The sequence below is a fragment of the Salarias fasciatus genome, chromosome 11 (genome assembly GCF_902148845.1).
Source record: "Salarias fasciatus chromosome 11, fSalaFa1.1, whole genome shotgun sequence".
NCBI classification, from domain to species: Eukaryota; Metazoa; Chordata; class Actinopteri; order Blenniiformes; family Blenniidae; genus Salarias; species Salarias fasciatus.
The window spans coordinates 16,793,243-16,815,354 of NC_043755.1; the positions used below are offsets into that span (position 1 = coordinate 16,793,243).

The following is a 22,112-nucleotide window of genomic DNA, read 5'->3' on the forward strand; positions in this document are numbered from 1 at the left end:
CATCTACTGTGATTACACAAGAACGTCCGTCACGTTCAAAACGGCTGAAAAAGTTTCAGTTAAGATAAGACGAGGCGCAGTTTTGACAATGATCTGTCTTCAGTGCATCTCGGCCCTGCTTTGAGTATCAAATGTTTGTCCATGTTCTTCTGCGAGTCAAACCACTTTGAATTTAAATCACTGACATCAGTGGAGGGACGTATCACACAACACACCAGTGATTACACAAGAAAGTGCATTAATGTTCAACCTCGCTTGCATTCGCCTTGTGCCCAAAGTTTCTTCGTCTCATTTCAAAAAAGAGAGGGTGAGAGGGAGGGGACGTCACCGCTCGGCTGACAAATTGACAACAGCTGCAAGTGAGGCAAGAATTCAGAAACTCTTGCTTTTATTAGAAACAACTGAAGTGAATGATGCGGAGTGAATAATGATCTTCTTTCGATGGCTCCCGCCTCAATATTTCATGGTAAGTGATGATCTCCCAAACAATAAAGGGTGTCATTGCATCCATATTTCATTGGAGAACAATGCGGAGTAAGTGACATACACAGGGAGGAAATGTGCTTACAAAGCATCAAAAGAACTGTCGCGCAGTATGGATGGCTGCAGAATAATATAGGGCACTGCTGGATGGATGTAACAAGCTTCATAGCTACACGCATCATTTGATCACATAATACAAAGCCTGTGTGTGTGTGTGTGTGTGTGTGTGTGTACGACATGCATCATTTGATCGGGTAATATAAAGCTTTGGTGCCTGTGTTTGTGTGCAAGTTTGCCTGACATGCATCATTTGCCCATACACTACAAAGCTGCACCGCGAGCGTGTGTGTGTGTGTGTGTGTGTGTGTGTCTGTGTATGAGAGACATGCATCAGCTAGGTAAGAACAAGAAACATGCATACTGTGTGTCTACAAAATGTGCGACATGCGTCATTTACTTAGATAATACAAAGCCGGTGTGTGTGTTTGTGTGTGTGTGTGTGTGTGTGGAGGCTCCAAACAGCGGTATGTCTAACAAGAAGACTTTCTGAGTGAAAGAGTGATGAGCCCTGTCACTCCTGATATTCACATACACACACACACAGACACACACACACACGCTGACTTTCTGCTAAATTAGGCATCGGAAGAACCTCCAGACACTACATCACACACACACAGAAACAATCCCACAAACTATCTTGTGACGAGGAAAACACGAACAGGTATGGAGACACGTGTGCCACTTCTGCACGGCATAAACTGGGGCATGTATTATTTACTCTCTGAGATTTAGGAGCCTTTGTTGGGGCGGCGGTTTCACCAACAAAAAAAAAAAAGAAAAGAAAAGAAAAAAGGAAGACATTCGAGAGCGGCAGCGACAGGCAGATCCATGCATGACAACAAGCCGGTGATCAATAATTCAATGAATCGGTCGATCAGTCAACACGACGGCAGCTTCACTCATGACAAATTGATTTTTGTGCTTTATTAAACTATTCTGGATGGCTGAGAAATTGAAAAGGAAAAAAAAAAAAACAAAACAAAAAAACAATGACTGTACATCTGTCACAAACAGTCCACACATCAACGGAGCAGGTGTCTCACAGGGAGGCTTCAGTTTAATAACAGATAAAGAAAAACTCTCGCGGTGATGGATGGCTGAGCGAGCTGCCACCGGAAGGTACACAAGCTGTTTGGACTGGATTTGCCATGACTGAAATACAAATTCTACAGACTATCGGGGCCATATGTTTTCCCTCTTACGTTCAGACGGACGACCTTCACCGGGGCGGAGTGACAGGACAGAATCTCACAGGATGACGCCACTGAGGCTAATACAGCGCAACCTCCATCACATCCAAACATCACCAATCACAGTCAGCGCTGGCCATTAATCCCGGCGGTCAGGGGTTCTCCACCTGGCCCGGTGCCAGCCACGTTACCCATTAAGATAAGATGGAGATCAGAGACCACTGCTGTTTGATGTATGAGAACAAAAAAAAGATGAACTAGAAAGCTCTTTTGGATCAACACACACTGGATTAACACGTTAAACAACAGAAATTCCATTCAATGACACAGTGCTGAAAATAGCTTTTCTAAAATAAATACTTTGAAACCAAGGTTACATCATTTCAGAGTATTGTACAGATCGTCGTCACGAGATAAAATAAACGCCAAACTAGTTCAGAGAAAGTCAAAGCAGCAGCCGTCGTGGCAGCGTCTTCATAAAAAAAAAAAAAAAAAAGACTAACCTGGACTGGTGTGGATTCCAATTAAAAAGTACTTTCACCTAAAATTGTGGCGTTTGGAGCTGCAGCGTTGGCCATGAGGTTATTTCTCCTCTGCTGACACCAAAGACCACCAAACTCTGCAGTGTCTGGAGGACTACACACTTAGTACAGTTTCTCAAAAATGAAGGCTAAAATGGCTGCAGCCAGCGCAAGTCCGAGCCCCAGCCTCTTCAGCAGGTCCCTGTCCACACTGCAGGAGCCCACGAGCAAGGCACATGAAGGCGGTGTTGGATTCTGGACGCCATTGGCCAAATCCTCCTGTTGGAAAAGAGAAAAGTTTCGTTTACATACTTGGATTGCTGCTAGAGGAGACTCAACTTCAAAACTGAAACATTCCAGGAGAACATTGAACTATTTCCTACGTGGTTCACAGCAGCAGCAACAAAAACACTCACACAGTCGCTCTCACTCTCAGATCGCTTGCAATTCACAATTACCGCCACAATCACAAATCAAACAGGAAGTCCTGGCAACAGAGAGTAGTTGGTAATAAAGCACATCACACATCCATAATCACAGACGTGTATGTAGTAATAACTGTCTGGGCCATGAAACCAGCTCAGGATCTGGAGGGGGACAAGATAAACGGTCAGGAGGGGCAGAAAAGACAAACCAAACCTTAATTATGTTTGTTTAAGCAACTATTCAGAGCTTATTACACGACATCAATCAGTCAAATCATAAGCTGCTCCCTTCCCTCACTTCTTTATAATAATTTAACTGGAAGAAGAGTGTTGGCGCCCTTCATGGATCGCTGCTGTTCATCATTACGTGCATTCAGAAATACATCTTTTGATAACACTCGACATTAGGATCCAGAGATATGTCGGCCGCATGATAATTTAAGAGCGTGGCGGAGAATCACTCAGCGCCGCCTCGCCCTCGGAGCCTCTCCCTCCCATCTGCTTCCCCTCCAGAAGTCGGTTTGGTTTGGAAAAGGAAAGACAATAATAAACTGAATTTTAAATGCGGTGCTTGTTTTCGATATTTTGTGGATGAAAGCGCTGGTGAGACCAGCCATTTCCTTATGCAAATGAGCGCATTTCAATTATGATGCCATTATCTCTGTGTAAGCAGTTAATGCAGTTTTGTAGTGATCCAATTATTGCAGAGTGCTGTCTATTGAATCAGGCTGATGTTGAAAAGGTGCACGGCCGTGTAGTTAGGAGGGCTGGGAGAGAGAGAGAGAGAGAGAGAGAAAAAAAAAAACATTCTGAACTGCAACTCAGCCCGAGTAAGACTGTAAAGACACCATGAATTCTTTAATCTCGCTTTTGCTACACTGATTTCTTTTTCATTAAAATTTCACATAAACCTGCTTCTTGTTTGGGGCCGAATTTCAGGGATTTGGCCTCAAATCTTCCAGCCAGACATGCAAATTCAAACAATCACCATATGTGCGCCGTTATAAAACAACAAAAACGCCTCATCAAAAAACAAGCCGTCATTTTTCAGTTGCTGATCGCGTTAATATCATTCAGTTGGCAACACTGAATATTGATCACCCGCCGCCCGATTCCTTGGTGGACTCCGCCCTCCCTCATTGATCACCATTCTGTTTGATTACACATTTATTTAGTTTTATCTTAATGTATGAGAGACGAGTCCTGAGGTGCGCGCCCAAGTCGGGTCAAATTGATCTCCAGATAAATAAATAATCCCGCACAACATGTGGTCTTTTTTAATTTGAGCTTCAAACAAATCTGATGTGAGGAGCACGCCGCCCGTCAACACGGCTGGGCGGACTGGAAATCGATCCGGACGACCTTGCTGGGATTCCTGCGCCTCTCCTCCGGCGTGACAGTTGGTAAAACGCCCCATCATCGCCAAAGGTAAATTATGCGGGGTGATATTAAGCAATTGATTAACATTTCTAGGATGACCTTTAATCAACGTTTACGATCGGGGAAAAATATAAGAGGTTTGGCTTTGATATTTACTAAAGATATATCGACTGGTTCCGACCTCGCCCTCCATTATTCCCCCGCTCAAGTTTCTTTTATTCTCTTTTGATAGGAAGTGGGAGGTCTTGTTACTTTTCTTTCATCCCTTTTCATCTGTCTAACAGCTGTAGTCCTTCTTTTTACTAATACAAAACCATCGCTTCCTGTTTTTGTTTCATCCGCGAAGGTCTGTCCAACTCAAGAAAAACTGTGGAGCATCACAAATGTTCTTAAAACCAAAAAAAGTATAAATTTATGTAGAAAACTTGAAAAGTTGTGTTTCACTTGAATTTGCATGCGAGCCCACCTTGCTTTCAACATTTAGACTGAGAATAAAAAGAATGACAGACTTTGTCGAGTGCAGACACCTACCTGTGTGTTCACGGAGTCAGCGGACGCCTACGTGTGTGTGTGTGTGTGTGTGTGTGTGTGTGTGTGTGTGTGTGTGTGTGTGTGTGTGTGTGTGTGTGTGTGAGCAGCTGTGCAGCGCCCGTCCTCTGCCTCTCTATCCTCCACACTACTCGCTCCTGCCAAACTCTGTGATGGCTGCGAACGCCACCTTGCCGCCCACTCGTCTCCTCGGCACATTGTCGTGAACGGTCTCCTGTGTTTCTGGGCGCACAATGCAGGACGGATATTATGACAGGCGCCGCCCACGTGACGCATCCATAAGTCACTCTGCAGTAACTTCAGACCCGAGGCGGAGGGACGAGGCGGCGGCAGAGGTCCGGCGCGCAGTCGGTACCGTGCAGGGATTCCCTAACGACGGCGCTGATAAAGGGTTACTTTATGTAGGCTGGTCAGACGCCGTCCTGAGATTTTACACATTAAACATTAAACAAAACCACTTCTGTAACTAATCTTTCTCATCTCACTGTATTTAAAATGCCGAATCATTCTTTTATGAATGCCAACTTATAAAAAGATGGTTTTCAGCGCCATTCATGACTCGCTAAAACAAGACTGAATGAGAAAAGATATGTGCAAAAAAAAAAAAACTAATACTGTAAAATTCACTTTCTTCTCACTTTTCAAGGAGAACGAGACCAAGATGAATATTTAATAGAAGCTGTGACAAAAGAACGGCTGTACTAAGAGAGAGGGACTCATGAAACAGAAATAGTTTAGCACTAAGACCATTATCTTTCTCTCTGCTGACAGGCCAAGTACACCGTCTTCTTCTCTTTGCTTCTATTTATCTGTCTCTCTGCAGGTGTCTTCTAACAACAGGGTGCCAGGAGCGAGACTGCGGAGTACAGTCTAAAATCTATTACTAGTAGGGTGGATAAGTGAAAATCCAAGTGCCAGTAGGTGCGTGTCAGCACAGTGGGAGAGAGGACGAGAGGGGAGCGAGGAGGAGCGGCGTGGAGGAGAGGGAAAAAGAAGAAGAAGAAAAAAAAAAAAAAACAAAAGTGAGAAGAAATGAGGAGAGGAAAGAAAAGGAGCAGGAAAAGATGAGAGATGTGGCTTTCAGTGAGAGTTCACCACCTGCTAGCTGGCATGCTGGGTTTGTGCATATGTCTGTAAGAAAGACTGCTGGTGTTTGTGTGTGTGTGTGTGTGTGTGTGTGTGTACATGTGTAGACCTGCGGAGGATAATGTCTCTCTCTCTCTGCTCACAGCAGTAGAAGAGAGCAAAATAATCCCCCTGAAAATCACCAGAGTCCACGGCTCCAGTCTTTCCTCTCAAGGTTTAACCGACTCAAATGTCTCCCATTTTGCTCAAAAATAAAAAAAAAACAAAACAAAACAAAAACAAACTCTTGCTCCAATTCCACATATGCATCCTTTTTAAAAACAAAATCTGCCTGGGCGTCTGGTGGAGCCGTTGCCAATGCGCTGACATATTCGCACTAAAATACACACTGTGGTGCGCCAGAGCCAGAAAGTACAATGCACAGTGGTCACATTTCTCACATGATCCTCACCAGCTGTCAGTGTCACTCTTGGAACACATTGACCATGGAAGCCGTGTGTGTGCGTGTGCACGTGCACGCAAACTGATACTGTAACAGGCTCCTTAGTCACGGGTGATTCAACAAAGCCGTAGTGACATTCAGAGTGTGCTGCAGCTGTATTTACAACAGAAGGGAGGGATGGGAGAGAAAAGGATTGTGGTCATGGAGAACAGTCATGGTGCAACTTCGAGCTGGAGGAGGGAGCCGAAAACAAACAAAACCACGAACAGGAGCTCGGAGGGGGACGAGAGCCACATTGTGAGCGACTGCTTTCATCTGACATTTCCTTCCTTTACCTCAACTGTCCATCCCGCCTACAAAACACTGCAGTCCGGTACACCTGTTGTCACTTTACACAGACAAAAACACAATGTACTTCACACACACGCACACACAAACACACACAAGTCTGCATGTAATGTAAAACTCTGATAAAGTAAAGTCAATGACAAAATTTCAAATTTACAAGACGATCATGTAATCTTATATAAAACTACTGAGGAAGTAACTATCATGGCAATTTATTGATCTCATGCGAGCTCCTGTGGCATTTCATTATTTCTGTTAGCTCACAGTCATCTAATTTTTAATGCATGCTATCCCAAAAGATTTGCCATTTACCCTCAAATAATTCTACTTTAATTATTCATAAAACCTGAGTATTCTTTACATTCATTAGATAAAGACATGTCCATGTTGTTCCCACAAAAGGAGTTTACAGTTACAGTAACTGAATACAGAACACAGCGTTTGTGTGTGTGTGTGTGTGTGTGTGTGTGTTGAGGTGTTGGGTTTGCACGTATGTGCCAAACACATGAGGGAAACGCGGAGCAGACACGAGCTGAACATGTGAACTTTTCATGATCCTGCAGATAAAGAAACGACGGTCCCGCTGAGAGTAAAGCAGACAGGACGGTGCAGAGCGGGATTCTATTCACACATCATGGTAAAGTAGAGATTTACACCAGTCCATTTCAGGCATCCGGCCCAAACAGTCCCTATATCCAACAATGAAGACCTGATTTACTAAGGCTTAGTCATTTATTTTATTTATATCGTTTGTGGTTGCGCTGTTAAATCAACATTTCCTGGACTGGCCTGACTTTCTTTACATAATGTGGACTAGATGCAAGTTGCACTACACTGACTGCAGGCTGATGAAGATAATAAATGCTTGGTAATGAAATTGAAGCAACCATGGATAAGTTTTAATAAGCACTGAACAACGATTAAACAGTTTTAATACTGCTATGCGCAAAAATCAAAGATGAATTCATGAGCAGTATGTTGAGCAGTTTTATTCAAAGTTAATGCAATCTAAACAAACGAGCAACACCCATTGGTTTCACCAACAATTCCAATAAATATGCTCTTTTAAAACAGTTTTTCTCTGTAGAGAGAAGCAGTCGGCAACAGGGATATTTCTCAAAGAGTATCCAGAAGCATGTTTTCATGTTAGCAAGTGTCCATGTAACAACTAATAACACAATAATGACCAATAATGTAAATTCTGCCAATAACGTAATAATGTTGGCCATTCTGAATGTACGTTAGCAAAAAAACATGAAAAGGTGCCAATAATGTAACAACATTGTCAAAGATTTTTACCCTATTTCTGTATTATGACAATATTGGCTTTTGAAAGGTTTTTGTCTTCTTAATGCCACTTCAATCAAGTAATAAGTTAAATTATTGGCAAAATGTGATTACAACAATAAATCAAATCTCTTATTACACTATTGGCAGGATTTGCGCGGTTGGTCGGTGCGGGTCACGATATCCATCGTCCTGCCGTTCGTAGTTATACAGTTTGCGACAGCAAGTGTTAGCTTTCCATGCTCGTGTGTATGTGTGCGTGATTTCTTGCATCAGCCTGGGTCCCTCACCAAAAGGAAACCCCCAAAGTAGTAGAACATTAAGAGGACCCTCCTGTGGACTACAGGAACTCCTTTACAACTTGAATGAGTTTGATTTCCTCCCTCAATGTGTCATGTCAGAATACGCCACAGCATGGTTCAGTCTGGTGATTGATTTACTCACTTCAGTGGTTTTGAAAGAATCTGTTAAACTGATATTACCTGCAAAAAATCCAAGTTAGCCGAATTCATTGAGGTTTCTGTTTTCATCATCGTGTGATGACTCCCAAAACATGGAGTACATTAAAAAACATCATGTTGAGCTAAAGAAGCTTCAGCCAAACCAACAGTGAGATAGTTCTTGGAGGCCTGAGAAGGATTGGAGGTAAGGTCTTTTTTCCCCAATCAGAAACCTAATCAATAACGAAACCTACATTTTTATTTCTATATCGTAATATTTGGGTTAACCTTTTTTTTTTTTTAAAGAAATGTAATAATCTTCCATCTGTGGCTTGAAAACAAATCCCAGCACAAGGGACATTTAAAGCTGGTTGACATCCTGAATGAACATCACAGAATGAGGTTTTGTAAAAGCCATTTGACATGTGAGGCAGGAACACTGGAAATAGAGCTGAGTGATATTTTTGACGGCGTAACATTTATTCCTTTGTTCCTCTGACTTTGGTTCTTAAGTACAGGCCATGTAATACAATTTGACATGCTAAATGAAATGCTTAAAATAGCTACGCCCGCCGTTCGGAAGGCAAAACAAATTATTTGCTGCGAGAGCCGGCGAAGTCATGCAAAGGCCACGCAAAACCTCTTGACATTATAAACAACAAAGTTTAAAAATAGATTTGAGAGGCTTAACTGTATCCCGACCACAAAAGGAAGCGTAATCTTTGATTCTTGTTCTCCTCCTGACAATAGAGATGACAACGTAAGAGCATAACGCAACATCAAAGCAACAATCCATAACAGTTGCATGTCAACGCAGAGCAATAAATAAAAGGAGGAGAGAAATAGAGATTTCAGTTCAAGCTTTACGTGCGCGTGTATGTGTGTGTGTGTGTGTGTGTGTGTGTGTGTGTGTGTGTGTGTGTGTGTGTGTGTGTGTGTGTGTGTGTCTGTGTGTGCATGCAGGAAATGTCTCAGACAGCCTGAGGCCAGCCAGAATCTGCCAGGCACACTTGGAGGGAGGAACTGCATCGGCCTATATGTATGTATATATAATTGTGCACGTACAGGGATCAGTGCATGTGTGAGCTTTGTGTTAAAATGCATCTGTTAGTGTGTGTGTGCTTATGTACCGTAAGCATTATGATGCAAAGTACAAGCAATTCCACCCACTCGGTCTGCTCTAGAACATTAGAAATTGACCACATCCCCGCGGAGTGCTTTAATATCTCTTTGCTCGCCACCTTTTCACGCCAAACGAGTGAAACGCGCCCGGGAAGGTTAAAGCGATTGAAACGGGAGAGGAGTAGCTGGATGGTGCCGCAGAAAGGCAGAGAAGTATTCTCCAGGAAAATTCGTGGAGAGCTCAGGGAACCTGGAACGCCATCTCCAAAGAAAGCGGAGCGAGTGAATGCAGCAAAGCTTCATTCATTCACCTCCATTTTTTTGTTATTTTGTCAATTTGCGCTCATGAAGGGACACTGTTCACTACCCGTATTCTTCCCTTCTCAGCCTCTCTCCCTTTTCTATGAGGCCTTTCATACAAACTGTCAATTTGCTCTCTTGTGGAAGAAGCAGAGCGGTTTTCTTCCCTCTCACCCATTCTCTCGGTCTTCTTGAAGGAATATGCTGTGAAAAGAGCTGATTATTAAATGGCACTCTAAGGTGCTCCTCTGTCTCCTGATCTCTCCATCTACCTCCCTCGCTCTCATTTACTCTGGCTTCATTTTTGGGCCTGTGTCTCTCTGTCTCACACAGAGCCCCCCCTCCCCTCTTCTATCATTTAATTTCATCTGAGGAAGAGGACTGGTGAAGATACTTTCTCTTTTTCTTTCCTTTACCATGCTGTTGAGTGCTTTCTTGGCTATTGTGTCCCACCAATAGACTCATTACTGCCCTTCCCCTTCTGCTGAAAGTGCGGTTTCTGTGAATGAAGGGCTGACAGATGGCGAGAGGAGAAAAAGAAAAAAAAAACAGTGGGAGAGGATGTCATCCATGTCAATAAAAGCAAATTTCTATCTCACCAAGACTGAAGTCTATTTCCTTTAATGTAATGGAGGCTTTTAATGAACGTGTGGATTTGACACTGAGTGAATTAAACAACGGAGGCCAGGCCGCATGCATGTCTGGTATAATCTCATAGCTATATAGACAAAAACAACTAATTTCATGAAACCTTGTTAAAAAGGTGTAAATTTACTGTTTTTGAGTCCATCAATGACACTAATTTGATATCTAGTTGAGAGTGACTTGGATCAGTGCGAGTACCACAAAGACTTCACTCCCTGAAAGGAGACTGAGCACGTCTGCCACAAATATATATCAGAGCCGTCATTCATCCTGTTTTTAAAGGTCCAATCTTGACTCAATACTGTAATTACAGAACATTTAAAATCATCTCCAAATCTAACGTCGCGATCGACATGACTTTTTTGTGAAATGGCTCAGGGGGCCGCAAAAATCGTACACCGATTTAGACAATGCCACCGAATTTCCCAGGTGATTCCGGAGCACATTCCCCTTTGCAAGCTGCGGGACTTTGCCCAGTACATTAGATCACCGAGAGTCTGACCTCTCCAGTCATCCGTCCGTCCGTGATTGCTACACCTGTCTATATATTCCCACATGAATCCACTCATCTGCACATCCATCAGCCCTGTGCATTCAAGGCATCACATTTTACATCTGCGTCTACCTGCAGGCTTTCAGGTCCATTCATACGGGCTTTTATGCGCGACTCTAGTGAAAAGCCATTCCTCCATCCACCTGGCCATATTGCTTCATTCATGCACACATCAGTATGGATGCTGGATGGCGTGCAATCATCTCTCTCTCTCCCTCCTCCTTTCTCCGTGCTTCTGACGTGAGAGATCTCTCACTGTGTTCCTCTTGTGACAAATGAATATTACAGACCTTAGTCGGTTCCTCTGCCTATCCAATCACCCACTTATCCGCCACTCTTTCTCTCTCTCACTTTCTTTTGCATTATGTCCCTGCATCTCAGACTAAACGACAAAGCTCACACTCTGTCCTCCCATCACCTACCCAGTTATCATGCACCTCATCACACAGCGCCTCTCCTCCCCGTCTTTCATTCTTCTGTTTTTCTCTTGCTATCTGCCAAAAGCCTGTAATTACAGACCCCGCTGCAAGACATGGGGCTGAGTATCCGCCGTTCCACAATCACTCCTTCATCTCACACATACACATTCGACTCAGTGTGAGATGGCGTCACGCTGAGCCTCATAGAAAATAGATGGTCTTCAGATATGTGCAGGCCTCTCACCCCCATCTGTGGATGTATAGAACGCATGAGCGCTCATGCATATAGTCAATTAAGACTGGGTGGTATCAACTAAGATCAATATCATGATTAATTGTCAAATATCTCAGCAATGACTTCGAATAATAATAATATTTGTATAAAACACATTTGTACACAAAATGCATCTTCTAAAAAGGTTCTTTCAAAGTAGAAGAGAATCATATTGGTTGTCACCAAAGACTTCAAACGTTCTTTTTTCATTCGGTATGTCTGTTCTTTGACTTTCAATCCAGTCCCACTCCTGTCATTGTTGCTTGTGAAGCACTCAACATGGCCACAGCGCACATGCAGCACAGAGGACTCAAACCCTCAAACCAACGAGCCAACCAGAGGCTGCGCAATACAGCCCCAGTGTGTGATTTTACATGCACTCCTGCCACTCGGAAAAGGATTCTGAGTGTAAAATACAGCTGCATCTCGTCCTGTCATACTGGAACAACAATATCTAACGATGATGAATCGCTATCTTTGACACAGAATGACCAGCAGGAGCACCAGCCACAGCTGGAACTAACTTTAAACAGGTTGGATGTAAAAAAAATAAAATAAATAATTTTAAAAAAGCAGCTGATTTAATCATTCACTTAGAACCATTAGCAGTCACAAGGAAACACCATTAGTTGTGTAGTTGCGTGGATGAGAGCATAAACAAAGGCTCAGAGACGTGTAGTTCATTTTCCTCTGGGGCCACATGCAAACCTCGCACCGCAGCGCAGGGCTGAGAATTAAGTATTACTCAGTTCTGCTCAGTATTAATGAATCACAAATAAAAATATGTTTTATATGCTGCCACTCCTGCTCTGCATTAGTCCAGCTGTAGCGTTTCTCTGTGTGATCTGTCTGCTAATGGCGATTCAAACTGTGATTCCTGCACAGCCGTCTGCTCTCCACAGTCCGAGCACGCACAAGCTTACCTTGAACTGTGGTCAACTTTATTTTTTTTTTTTGTCGGGGGAAGTAAAATAACCACCATCAGAATGGCCTGCCGACCAAACAAGGCCCGACCTGGATGGACTGATGGTGGCTTGTTGTTTATTTGAAGTGATTGTTGATCATGTTGAAGTAGGCTGCCGATGTTGAACTCAATGAAAAAACTGGGTCAATTATAAAGTGAAAAGAAAACCATTCTGATTAATTCACTTATTATTCACTTGACTAGAATAACAACAGTGAATACAGTACAAGGACGAGCGTGATACCAGAGGACTCCACAATAAGGGGGTCTATGTGCACAGCTTGCAAATACCGCTGTGTTTCCGAGCCATTAGGTCAGTTATCGCGCTGTGCTCAAGTGCCACTCGGCGCCATTAAGAGCCGTCGACGTAGGTCATAAGAACCAGGGATTACAGATCATCAGCAGCATCACTGGAGATCACTTAATATAACACAGTGTTAATTGCCAATATGCTGTGGACAGCAGAGACAATCATTAATGAATTTTTTGCAAGTTCAGATACGCCACTAAATTACGGCGCACACTTATCTGCCAGCGAGACGTGATGCCCGACGCTCCGGCCGCCGGTCGCCCTAAATTGGTTTCTCATTCTATCCGTCTGAATTCATCCCTTCTGTTCATCACTCGCTATTTCAAACCAGTTCTTAGATGAAGAACAGCACCGGGTTTTGTTCAGATCTCATATGAAGGCCTGAAACATCACACGGCCCACTGAAGACCCTCAAACTCTGAAGTGAATTTAAACATAAAGAAAAAAGAGAAAATCACAATCTGTGCTTTTCAGTTTGTCTCATTCTAAGGAAGTGGTGAAAAAAAAAATCTTTCTCCTTTTCTGGGAAGTTTATGACCTCATGTAGAAAAAAAACAACAAAAATCTTACTTTTTATTTTAGGTATGTTGAGTGTGTGAGACAAAGTGTGGTCGAAGAAAAGTGTGCAGAAGGGTGTGAAGCGAGTGACATGCTGTGTGTGTATGTGTGTATGTGTGTGTGTGTGTGTGTGTGTGTGTGTGTGTGTGTGTGTGTGTGTGTGTGTGTGTTTCCACGTGTTACATCAATCCCCCTGTAAAGGCGGCCTGGGATATTGTGCAAAAAAAAGTGTGAGTGTGAGCGAAAGTAAGTGGGCGAGTGAATGTATGCGAGTGTGTGCGTTGGACGGACTGCTGACTTTATGAGGCAACTACTTTTACAAGGTCTGGGCCTCACTGCTGAACTTTTTTCTTTCTTTTTTTTTTTATTGCTGAGTGATGTGTCAGTTGGTGAAACCTTCCTCTTTCTTCCTTTTTTATTCCATTCACTGCTATCCATTTCTCTCTCCGCTTGCTTTCCTCTTCATCCGGGTGCCCCCCCCCCCCCCCCCCCCACCACACACACGTCTATGTCTGTTCCTTTCTTTTCCTCCCTCCCTCCCTGTCTGGCAGTAAAGGCTGATGGAGTGTGAAATTAGAAAGTGTATCATATTCTGCTCTGTGGCTCCATGTCCTGAGCTATAAGCTACAGCTAGTCAGAGTGAAAAATAACATGCAGTGAAACAGATACATTAACATGGGTGTGTGTGTATGTGTGTGTGTGTGTGTGTGTGTGTGTGTGTGTGTGTGTGTGTGTGTGTGTGTGTGTGTGTGTGTGTGTGTGTGTGTGTGTGTGTGTGTGTGTTGCAGCAGCAGACAGAGGACAGTTTAGCCAGCCACGGCTTATCTAAAATTACTTATCTCACGGATGACACACTGGTGCTTCTTCAACTACAGAGGCGACCATGCATTAAAAAAATGGGTACACATATACGAATACACACACAGACACACGTGTACACACACACACACCTTATTCCACTGCTGAGTGCACAAAATTTGAATAGCTTGTAAACACAACTTTCACAGTCTTCCGGGGTGAAGGACACACAGTGAAAGGACAGGTCCAGAAGCCTAGTTTGTATTTTTTGCTTCATGTATTCATTCAGAACCAAACCAACGTTTAAAGTTCTTGGTGAAGTGTTGCTAATATTTTGGCTTGCAGGTTCATGTGCATCCATTCATGCTATGCATTTGTTTTTCATCTCGTGACAATTTCAAGAGCAATTTAGCGATGTTTCGTGAAAACGCCGCATAGCCAGGCGTGCATTTAGCAACACCTGCGTGTGTTTGTGTGTTTACCTTCATCAAACCCGACACTTCTCCTTTCTGAAGGGGAGCAGCAATGGAGGGAGTGAACGGCTTGCTGTCTTCTACAAGCTGGCCTTTCAGGAAGTGCTTTCCCGCCTCGTATATATCCACCTCGATCATCTTCCCTTTGAACTCCGTCCTCTTAGGCACCAGCACCTGCAGACAAAGAACACATCCCTCCTGTTGCAGCATGAAAGAAGCTAAAACCGGGCCTGGGTGATACATTATCACTGATTATAGATGAAACTCTCCCAAGTTGCAGCACAATGGATATTATCATGTAGCTTGGTGATGGATTTTTGCACCACAGGTGGGATGGATTCAGCACTCAGCTGCGACTCGCCAACAGGAGCAGACCTACATAAGCAATCCGCCGAGTAACCACCCCTCTGAACATTTTCGCACATTTGCCAATTACATTTTCAATTAACTGCTGCATTTCCCAAAGCTCGGCTGCATTGTTATTTAGCCGGTCCTTGGCGTCTTGAAAAAACACACATAGGTCTGAGTGTTTTCAGCTCCTCAGTTCCATTTATGGAAGCCCTCAAGGTCAAAAAGTATGGCAGCAGCTGTGATAAACGAGAGGGATTTGGTGGTTTGTCTTATTATTTCACCGTGGCAACGATAAATCTTGGCTGATCACAGCGGGAGGGAAAGGAAAACAAAAGCCTTATAATTACGGCTTCGTGTGAAATGGAATTTCTTCTTAATGACTTGCCCCTGTAAATAAAGCCTGTATGCAAATGCATTTTCTTTCAAAACTGCTCTCAAACTCGCCAAAAGTTGAGAAGCTTACAGTGATGGATGCTGCATGACCACAGCAGCAAATGTACTGCATTTTGTGCTTTGATTATTGGTAGGATTTCAAAAGTGTGCGCAAATTCTTATCACAAGTATGCCGTTTGTACATGATTCCACGATTGATGTAGTTAAAAGGCTCTTTTCCGCCGCCTCTCTGACACCAGACTGACCGCTTAGCATGGAGACACAAACAGCATATTAATAACATCATAATTTAATGATCTCTCCATAAATTCTCTCTCCGCTCGTCTCTCTCCAAGGACACATCAGGGGCCACGCTCGGAAGCTCCGGGCCTATTCGAAACTCTGCGTCCGCTCCGGCAGGGTGGCGGCACGCTGACTCAGATCATCTGCTGGTGTGTGTCTAACCATTACGCCACTCCGCAGGGTTAAGTCACTGGCTGGGCGGAGAATAGCCCGAGCGGCGGCGGAGAGATTGCTACTGCTGTGACGGAGGGAGCGCGCCTCGCCTCAGTGTTAATCTGTCGCTCTTTTATCCAGCTGGTGGAATATGATAGGAGGCAAAGCGCCGGCCCAACCGACACACAGCCAGCGCCGGACGAGCCCGATCCACACACCTGCAGCTCAACACTCTGACAACTGTGTGTGTGTGTGTGAGTGTGTGTGAGCAGCCAGCAGCGAAACTGGGAGCGGAGAGGTAAAACAGCAGGGCTGTGGGGGGGAGGTCGCTGCGTGCGTGCGTGTGTGTAGGTGAGGGTCGTTTGAGGCCCATTACATGGTGATTAAATGATGAAAGAGCTTGTCCGATTTCATTGGAAACCCCCTCTCCTCCTTCCTCATTTAACCCCTAACAGTTTCTCACACGCACACGCACACACTCACCCACACACACACACACAGGTAGCACCGACGCCTATTATAACCATCAGGGCACAATTATCTATCTGACAGTGGAAAAGTGAAAGGCGGCCATGTTTTCACACTCACACCTCACAACCCCCCAATGCATCCTCTCCTCTTCTACTCCTTCCATCTTCTTCTTTGCTTCTGCTGCTAAAATCCCTCTAAAGGTTTCTAAATGTTGAACCGCAGTTACAACAAAATCCATTTTTACATCGTAAATGAAGAACATTAGTAAACACAAATCAGTCAATCTAGTTTTGTGAAGATCTCTAGTCCACCTTCAAGACTCAACATGAGCATCACACAGCGTTTCAATTGAAAATGCATCATTTCATTTCAGGAAGGTTTTGTGTTTACACGGCAATGATGCCTGTTGAAAAAACAAGTAGTTTTTGTAGGAATACCAGTAGGTGCTGTTCTTTGTTTTTGAAATGAAACCACACATGCATGGAGGCAGAGAACAATCCACCATAAACATTAATAATGGTGATTACGCAGGCATTCGCATGGACAGAAGATGAAGTTGGACTGCGATTACAGGTGACTGTCAACCATAAAACTACCAAGACCCAGGAGAACGTGGACTGGGAGTGATGACACTCTGGAGGCTCATGCTTGTGCAGAAGAACTGTTAACTACAGCCTTGGTGTGCATGCACAGTAGCAGCACTTCAGAAGTTGTGCTTTACCCAGTTTCTGAGGAGTGTTTTCAGAAAACATGCATTTTACAAAACTTTGTCATGTAAACGGGGCCTCAGGCTTTAGTAGCAGATTCTTTTTTTTTTTTTTTTTTTTTTTTTTTTTTAATAAAAGATTTGTGAAAGTTAAGTCAAATAAACTTTGGTGTTTCCTCAAACCTTTCTGAAAGAGTTTAAGTGGCACATCAGCCTCATGAATGAGCCGACGACCATCAGAGAACAGACATGTTATAAACCCAAACTGCTGGGCTCACCATCACCTGGTATGAAGACGACAGAGACTCAGTTTGCATCCTGCTGCTACTGCTTCACCAATGCAAGTATCCAGAAATGCACCTGTCCCCATGATGGGAAACACAACCCCGATTTATCCAGGATTGTGTTTGTGGCCATGTGAAGAATGAAGGAGTCTCCAGCTGTATGGCTGTTCTGTTAGCCAGCTGCCACTACTTAAAAACCTCGAGGAACCTTGGTTGTCTATGCAATGGTGGTTTAAAGTCCGTCCTTGATCAAACACGGCCATTTTTCTTGCTTTTGACAACGCAGTTCCTCTATCTACGAGTTAACTTGCTGCCTCATATTTCCCATCAAATGACATGTGACAAGATAATGACTGGCATTAATCTGTGGAAACATTGATGAAAGACTGGGAGTTCTCAAAATACAACTCACATGACAAGAGAGACAAGCCTCTTTGATGGGTACACAACTTCCACAGCACGTACATTGTGGTATGAGTGTCTGGAGGGTGCGCAGCCCTGGGGGGGGCAGATTCAAGACACACTGGTACAGAGTGTTTTCTCAGTTCCTATTTTTGAGTCAAAATGTGATTTACGAGTATCCGCCGAACACTTGACGTCCAGAAAACAAAGAAAAACATCAAACAAATCTCCCCGAGAGTACAACCGACGGACATGTACGACACACACATGTCCGGATATGCACAGAGCCACACACGTATGGATCGTGCACTTAAACAACACACACACACACACACGTGAACCGAGTAACACTTGTAACTTAAGTTTATAGCCCGCAGGAGGAGGTGCAAAGGGGGAGGAGAGGAGGGGAGGAGAGGAAAGTGGAAGGGAGGAAAAATTATTACCATCCCCTGCCCTCCCTGCTAATAAAAAGCATGACTTCAAACATGTTTCTGATGATGGTTAAAGCAGGAGGAAATTGATTTATTTGAAGATGTTTTAAAGTGAATTTTTCACAGGTTGAGAGAGGGTCTTTGAAGCCACGCGGATGTGTGTGAGTGCGGGAGCAGCTGTGTGTGTTTGGAGGGTGGAATGTACATGTCTTTAGGGCTGACCTTAATGTTAGTACAGTTAAAAAAAAAAAAAAAAAGTAGTGCTGCTATCAGCTGCCAAATGCTCTCATGACCACCGCAGGGTGTGTGTGTGTGTATTTGTGAGTATGTTTGATATTATAGCTAACCTACTTTAGTCAATACAAGCTTAAGCTCCTGACACCTGCTGTGAGAACTGGTGTGACATGCAAAGCAAACCTTCTGATCTGATTTACTGGGTGTGAAAATGAGGAAGACTTGGATTAGCTTCACACACGTGAAAAATATTCATCAAATGCAGATTAATTTTACAGCTTTTTGCACTTTATGTTTTTGATGGCTGAGAGAACGCGTAGGTAACTGTCAGGGTCTTCAGCCAACGCAACAGTGTCAACACACATTTGCTTTGCTCCGTCGTCCGCCAGTAGAAACCATTACGAGTCATTTTTTGCTGAATTAAGAGTGAAACGTAATATTACGGATGTCATTTAATAATGGTAGTTAATATTTCATGGATTAGATGTTAAAATGATTTTGTTCAATCCTCTAAGTGTGCAGATTTCACATTTAAAAAGGATTTTAGACTACATGTTGCGTATATAAATGAAACTTCTCAAAGTACACAACAGAAGTGTGGAGCTGCAAAAAATTTTCACTCTGAGATAATAAAAAAGAATACATTACTCTTAAAGACACTCAAGGTCACCGAACATAGTGAAATAATGAAGCCACTAAATAGGGGCATAGAATAAAACTTGCTCAAAATCAGATTAATCTGCTATTAAACTCAACTTTAGAAAATAAAAAGAAAAAAGAATGAAGGCCCCCCCCCACCATAAAAACACATTTTAGAGATGATCTTACCTGCTCGTAGAACTTGTTGTGAGCCACATAGTACTGAGAGTCGAACGACTCCTCCGTCACCAGGACACGCTGCCGCTCTCCCACCTGCACATGGAGAAAAATAAACAGTTTAATGACCTGATCATCTCAAGACAACTGATATCGAGCACAGAAAGGTTTACTGTCCCGTGAATCATCACTCATCTTTTCACCAGTGGAACCTGAAAATGTGTGTTTGATACACATTCACTAAATGTGTGCTCTGGTTCATTTTGGTTGTCACTAAAAAGTAATAAAAAAAAAAAAAAGAAAAAGAAGAAACTGTCTGAAAATTGTTGAGTTTATTTAGCACAAAGCGGAGTTTTAACTCTCAAACAAATCTCTTAGACACACTGGTGGAAGCACCACAATAGAATCCAATACTTATATCTCATAACATGCATTCACTGATGTAACTTCATGCCCAATATCCAGACCGAAGCATTATAGGCTGATGGCTTTCACTGCGCAGGCCATGTATAGGTGCCAGCGCAGCTTCTTCAGTTCTAATTCAGCACGAGCAAGCTTCCTCGGTCATGCCTGCATTCATCATGAACCCAAATTCAATGGAGGCTTTTGCTCTTTCATGTTTTATGTTACTGCGGTTCACCCTTTAATTACAATCTCAAGGTTTCCGAGCCACTTCAGGTTTAGCGCTTTGCAGAGAGGATAGTGAGCACTATTCAGCTCAGGTCCTTACAAAAAAAAAAAAAAAAAAAAAGAAAGAAAGAAAGAAAACTGAATAAAAAGAAAAAGAGAGGGAGGGAAAAAAAAAGCTTCTACAAGATACAGTTCAGATGCATACAAAAAACAGTCTATTCAAGACATCAGAAAATCAAATACTACAAGGCCTCCTCCCCATCAAGAAATTTAGTGTCGGACAAAACAACAGAAAGTACATTTTTTGTTGAAGAATGTGTTGATTCAAACAGAGAGTGAAAAGAAGAGTCTGACAAGCTTTATAGAAAGTATTGGGAGTGTGAATAAAACCACCTCAGGACTGATTTCGACACAGAAAGCCAGAGAGATCTTTTCAGGCTTGTTTGCCATGTTTTATAGTATTTTGTCCACGACAACAATCAATTTCTGAAAATATTCGACCGTAATGTCATTTGACGAGTTGACGATGCTGGGCTCCTCTAATGTAGCGAATGTGAGTCCACGGTGTGCAGTTTACGTTGTACCTGTACAGTCTGAAACAGCCCGCCACACACCAACAAGTCCAGAAACAAGCCGCAGATGTTTAGGAAACAGGAAACGGGACCGAGACATCAGCAAGACGTTATTAAAAATGTTTGGAATGGGGATCTTCTGTAGGCTCGCATACGCAGTATTTGCATTTTAAGTCCGTCAGTGATGAGTCCGTGCGCTGTAAAACTGTGCTGACTGATCATTTCCACAGCAATATGTCAGAGCCTCAGAAGTCATGGCTCTGACATATTGCCCAGGGTGCTTCCATTTTTGCAGACACCCATATTCCCTTCTCTTTTCTTCCCTCTTTTTCGAGCTTATCCTTTTGCCTGCATCCCTCCCTACTATCTCTGGGCGTTCTCTTTGTTGTTCACACCTTTCTTCCTTCCAATACAACTCCCTCTCATCCCCCTTACGGATTCGTGTGTGTGTGTGTGTGTGTGTGTGTGTGTGTGTGTGTGTGTGTGTGTGTGTGTGTGTGTGTGTGTGTGTGTGTGTGTGTGTGTGTGTGTGAGTGTGCATGTGTTCCAACACCTGCACAAACATACTGGCAGACTTGAGAAGAGACAAAATAAATAACTTATTTTTTTGATAATAATAATATTAATTAAAAAAACTGGTTGGAAAATGTCTTCTGTGAGATTACTGGTCATTTTAGTTTTTTTTTTTTTTTCATTGTGTTTTTGGACTAAAGACAGATGTTTCTACTGAGAGCCCCAAATCCACATGGAAAAAAAAAACATTACATTTTCACATTCATTTTTCAAAAAAATAAAAAAAAAATTGAATCAGAGAGTTAAATTACAAGCATTTCTTAACATCTATCATTTATTAAAGGCATAGTGTGATACTTATTGAAAGGACGGATCCTTTGTGATGCAACATCAGGCAGCATGACAATAACATGAATCCACAATTGTTCTCATTCCTTCTCCTCCTCGAGTGCATTGTCAAAAACACAAAAATACACAAAAAAATGCAATAAAGGACAAAAAAGATCTGAAGAGATTCTCAGTTTTTTAGCTAAAGTGCTGAGAGAACTTTGTTCTCGATAGCTGGTGATCAGTTTAAATCCATTCATCCTCCACGCTGCTTCGGAGGGGGCCCCGGCGCCAGCCGACTAGTTAATCCATTTCTATAGCAGGGATTCCAGTGGCGTCCCAGCTGCTCCCTTAACTCAGGTCGCACGTCCAAAGTCAAACACAGAGAGGCTGACACAAGCACACGCACAGGCACGCACCTGCAGACAATTTACAGCATTTTTTCTTTATTCTACAGAGCATGCTTTGCATTGTGGGATAACACTGGAGCTGTATTGAGAGTGATAAACCCCCACACCACTGTGCTGCTCCCCCCCCCCTCTGAATTTATATCAACCAGTCTTCATGCTGTGAATCACAGCTGCATTTGAACCCCGTTCAATTCCAGGGAAAGATCTTTCTCAGTGCAGTTTGCATGTTCTCCCTGAGCACATGTTGCTTATCTTTGGCCCCATCTACAAGTCTGCAGCACTCAGAGAAAAGGAACTTCTTGAAAATGGCTTCCAGAATGCAACTTTTCATCAAGATTACGCGTTGCGCTGCTTCCCTGGTGGCGGACTGCTCGGGCTGCTACTCCGCCTCTGTCCCGGGATGGACTCCTGTCCCTCATGATCATAGCCGGGGCAGAGTGGCTGTGTATAACCGACAGATTAACAACGGCTTGACGGAAGCTGCGAGTCTGAAGATGTGACTGGACG

General features: G+C 43.3%; 1 protein-coding gene across 1 annotated transcript in view; it reads right to left on the reverse strand.

The window, feature by feature from the left end:
* Positions 1-1,581: 1,581 nt before the first annotated feature.
* Positions 1,582-22,112, reverse strand: part of cdkal1 (CDK5 regulatory subunit associated protein 1-like 1) — a 232,327-nt gene continuing 211,796 nt past the window's right edge. The window contains exons 13-15 of the mRNA XM_030102247.1: positions 19,166-19,249; positions 14,640-14,804; positions 1,582-2,536 (exon numbers count right to left, since the gene is read on the reverse strand). Coding sequence (XP_029958107.1) covers positions 2,381-2,536; positions 14,640-14,804; positions 19,166-19,249 — 405 coding nt within the window. The 3' untranslated portion in view covers positions 1,582-2,380. The remainder of the gene's footprint in view (positions 2,537-14,639; positions 14,805-19,165; positions 19,250-22,112) is intronic.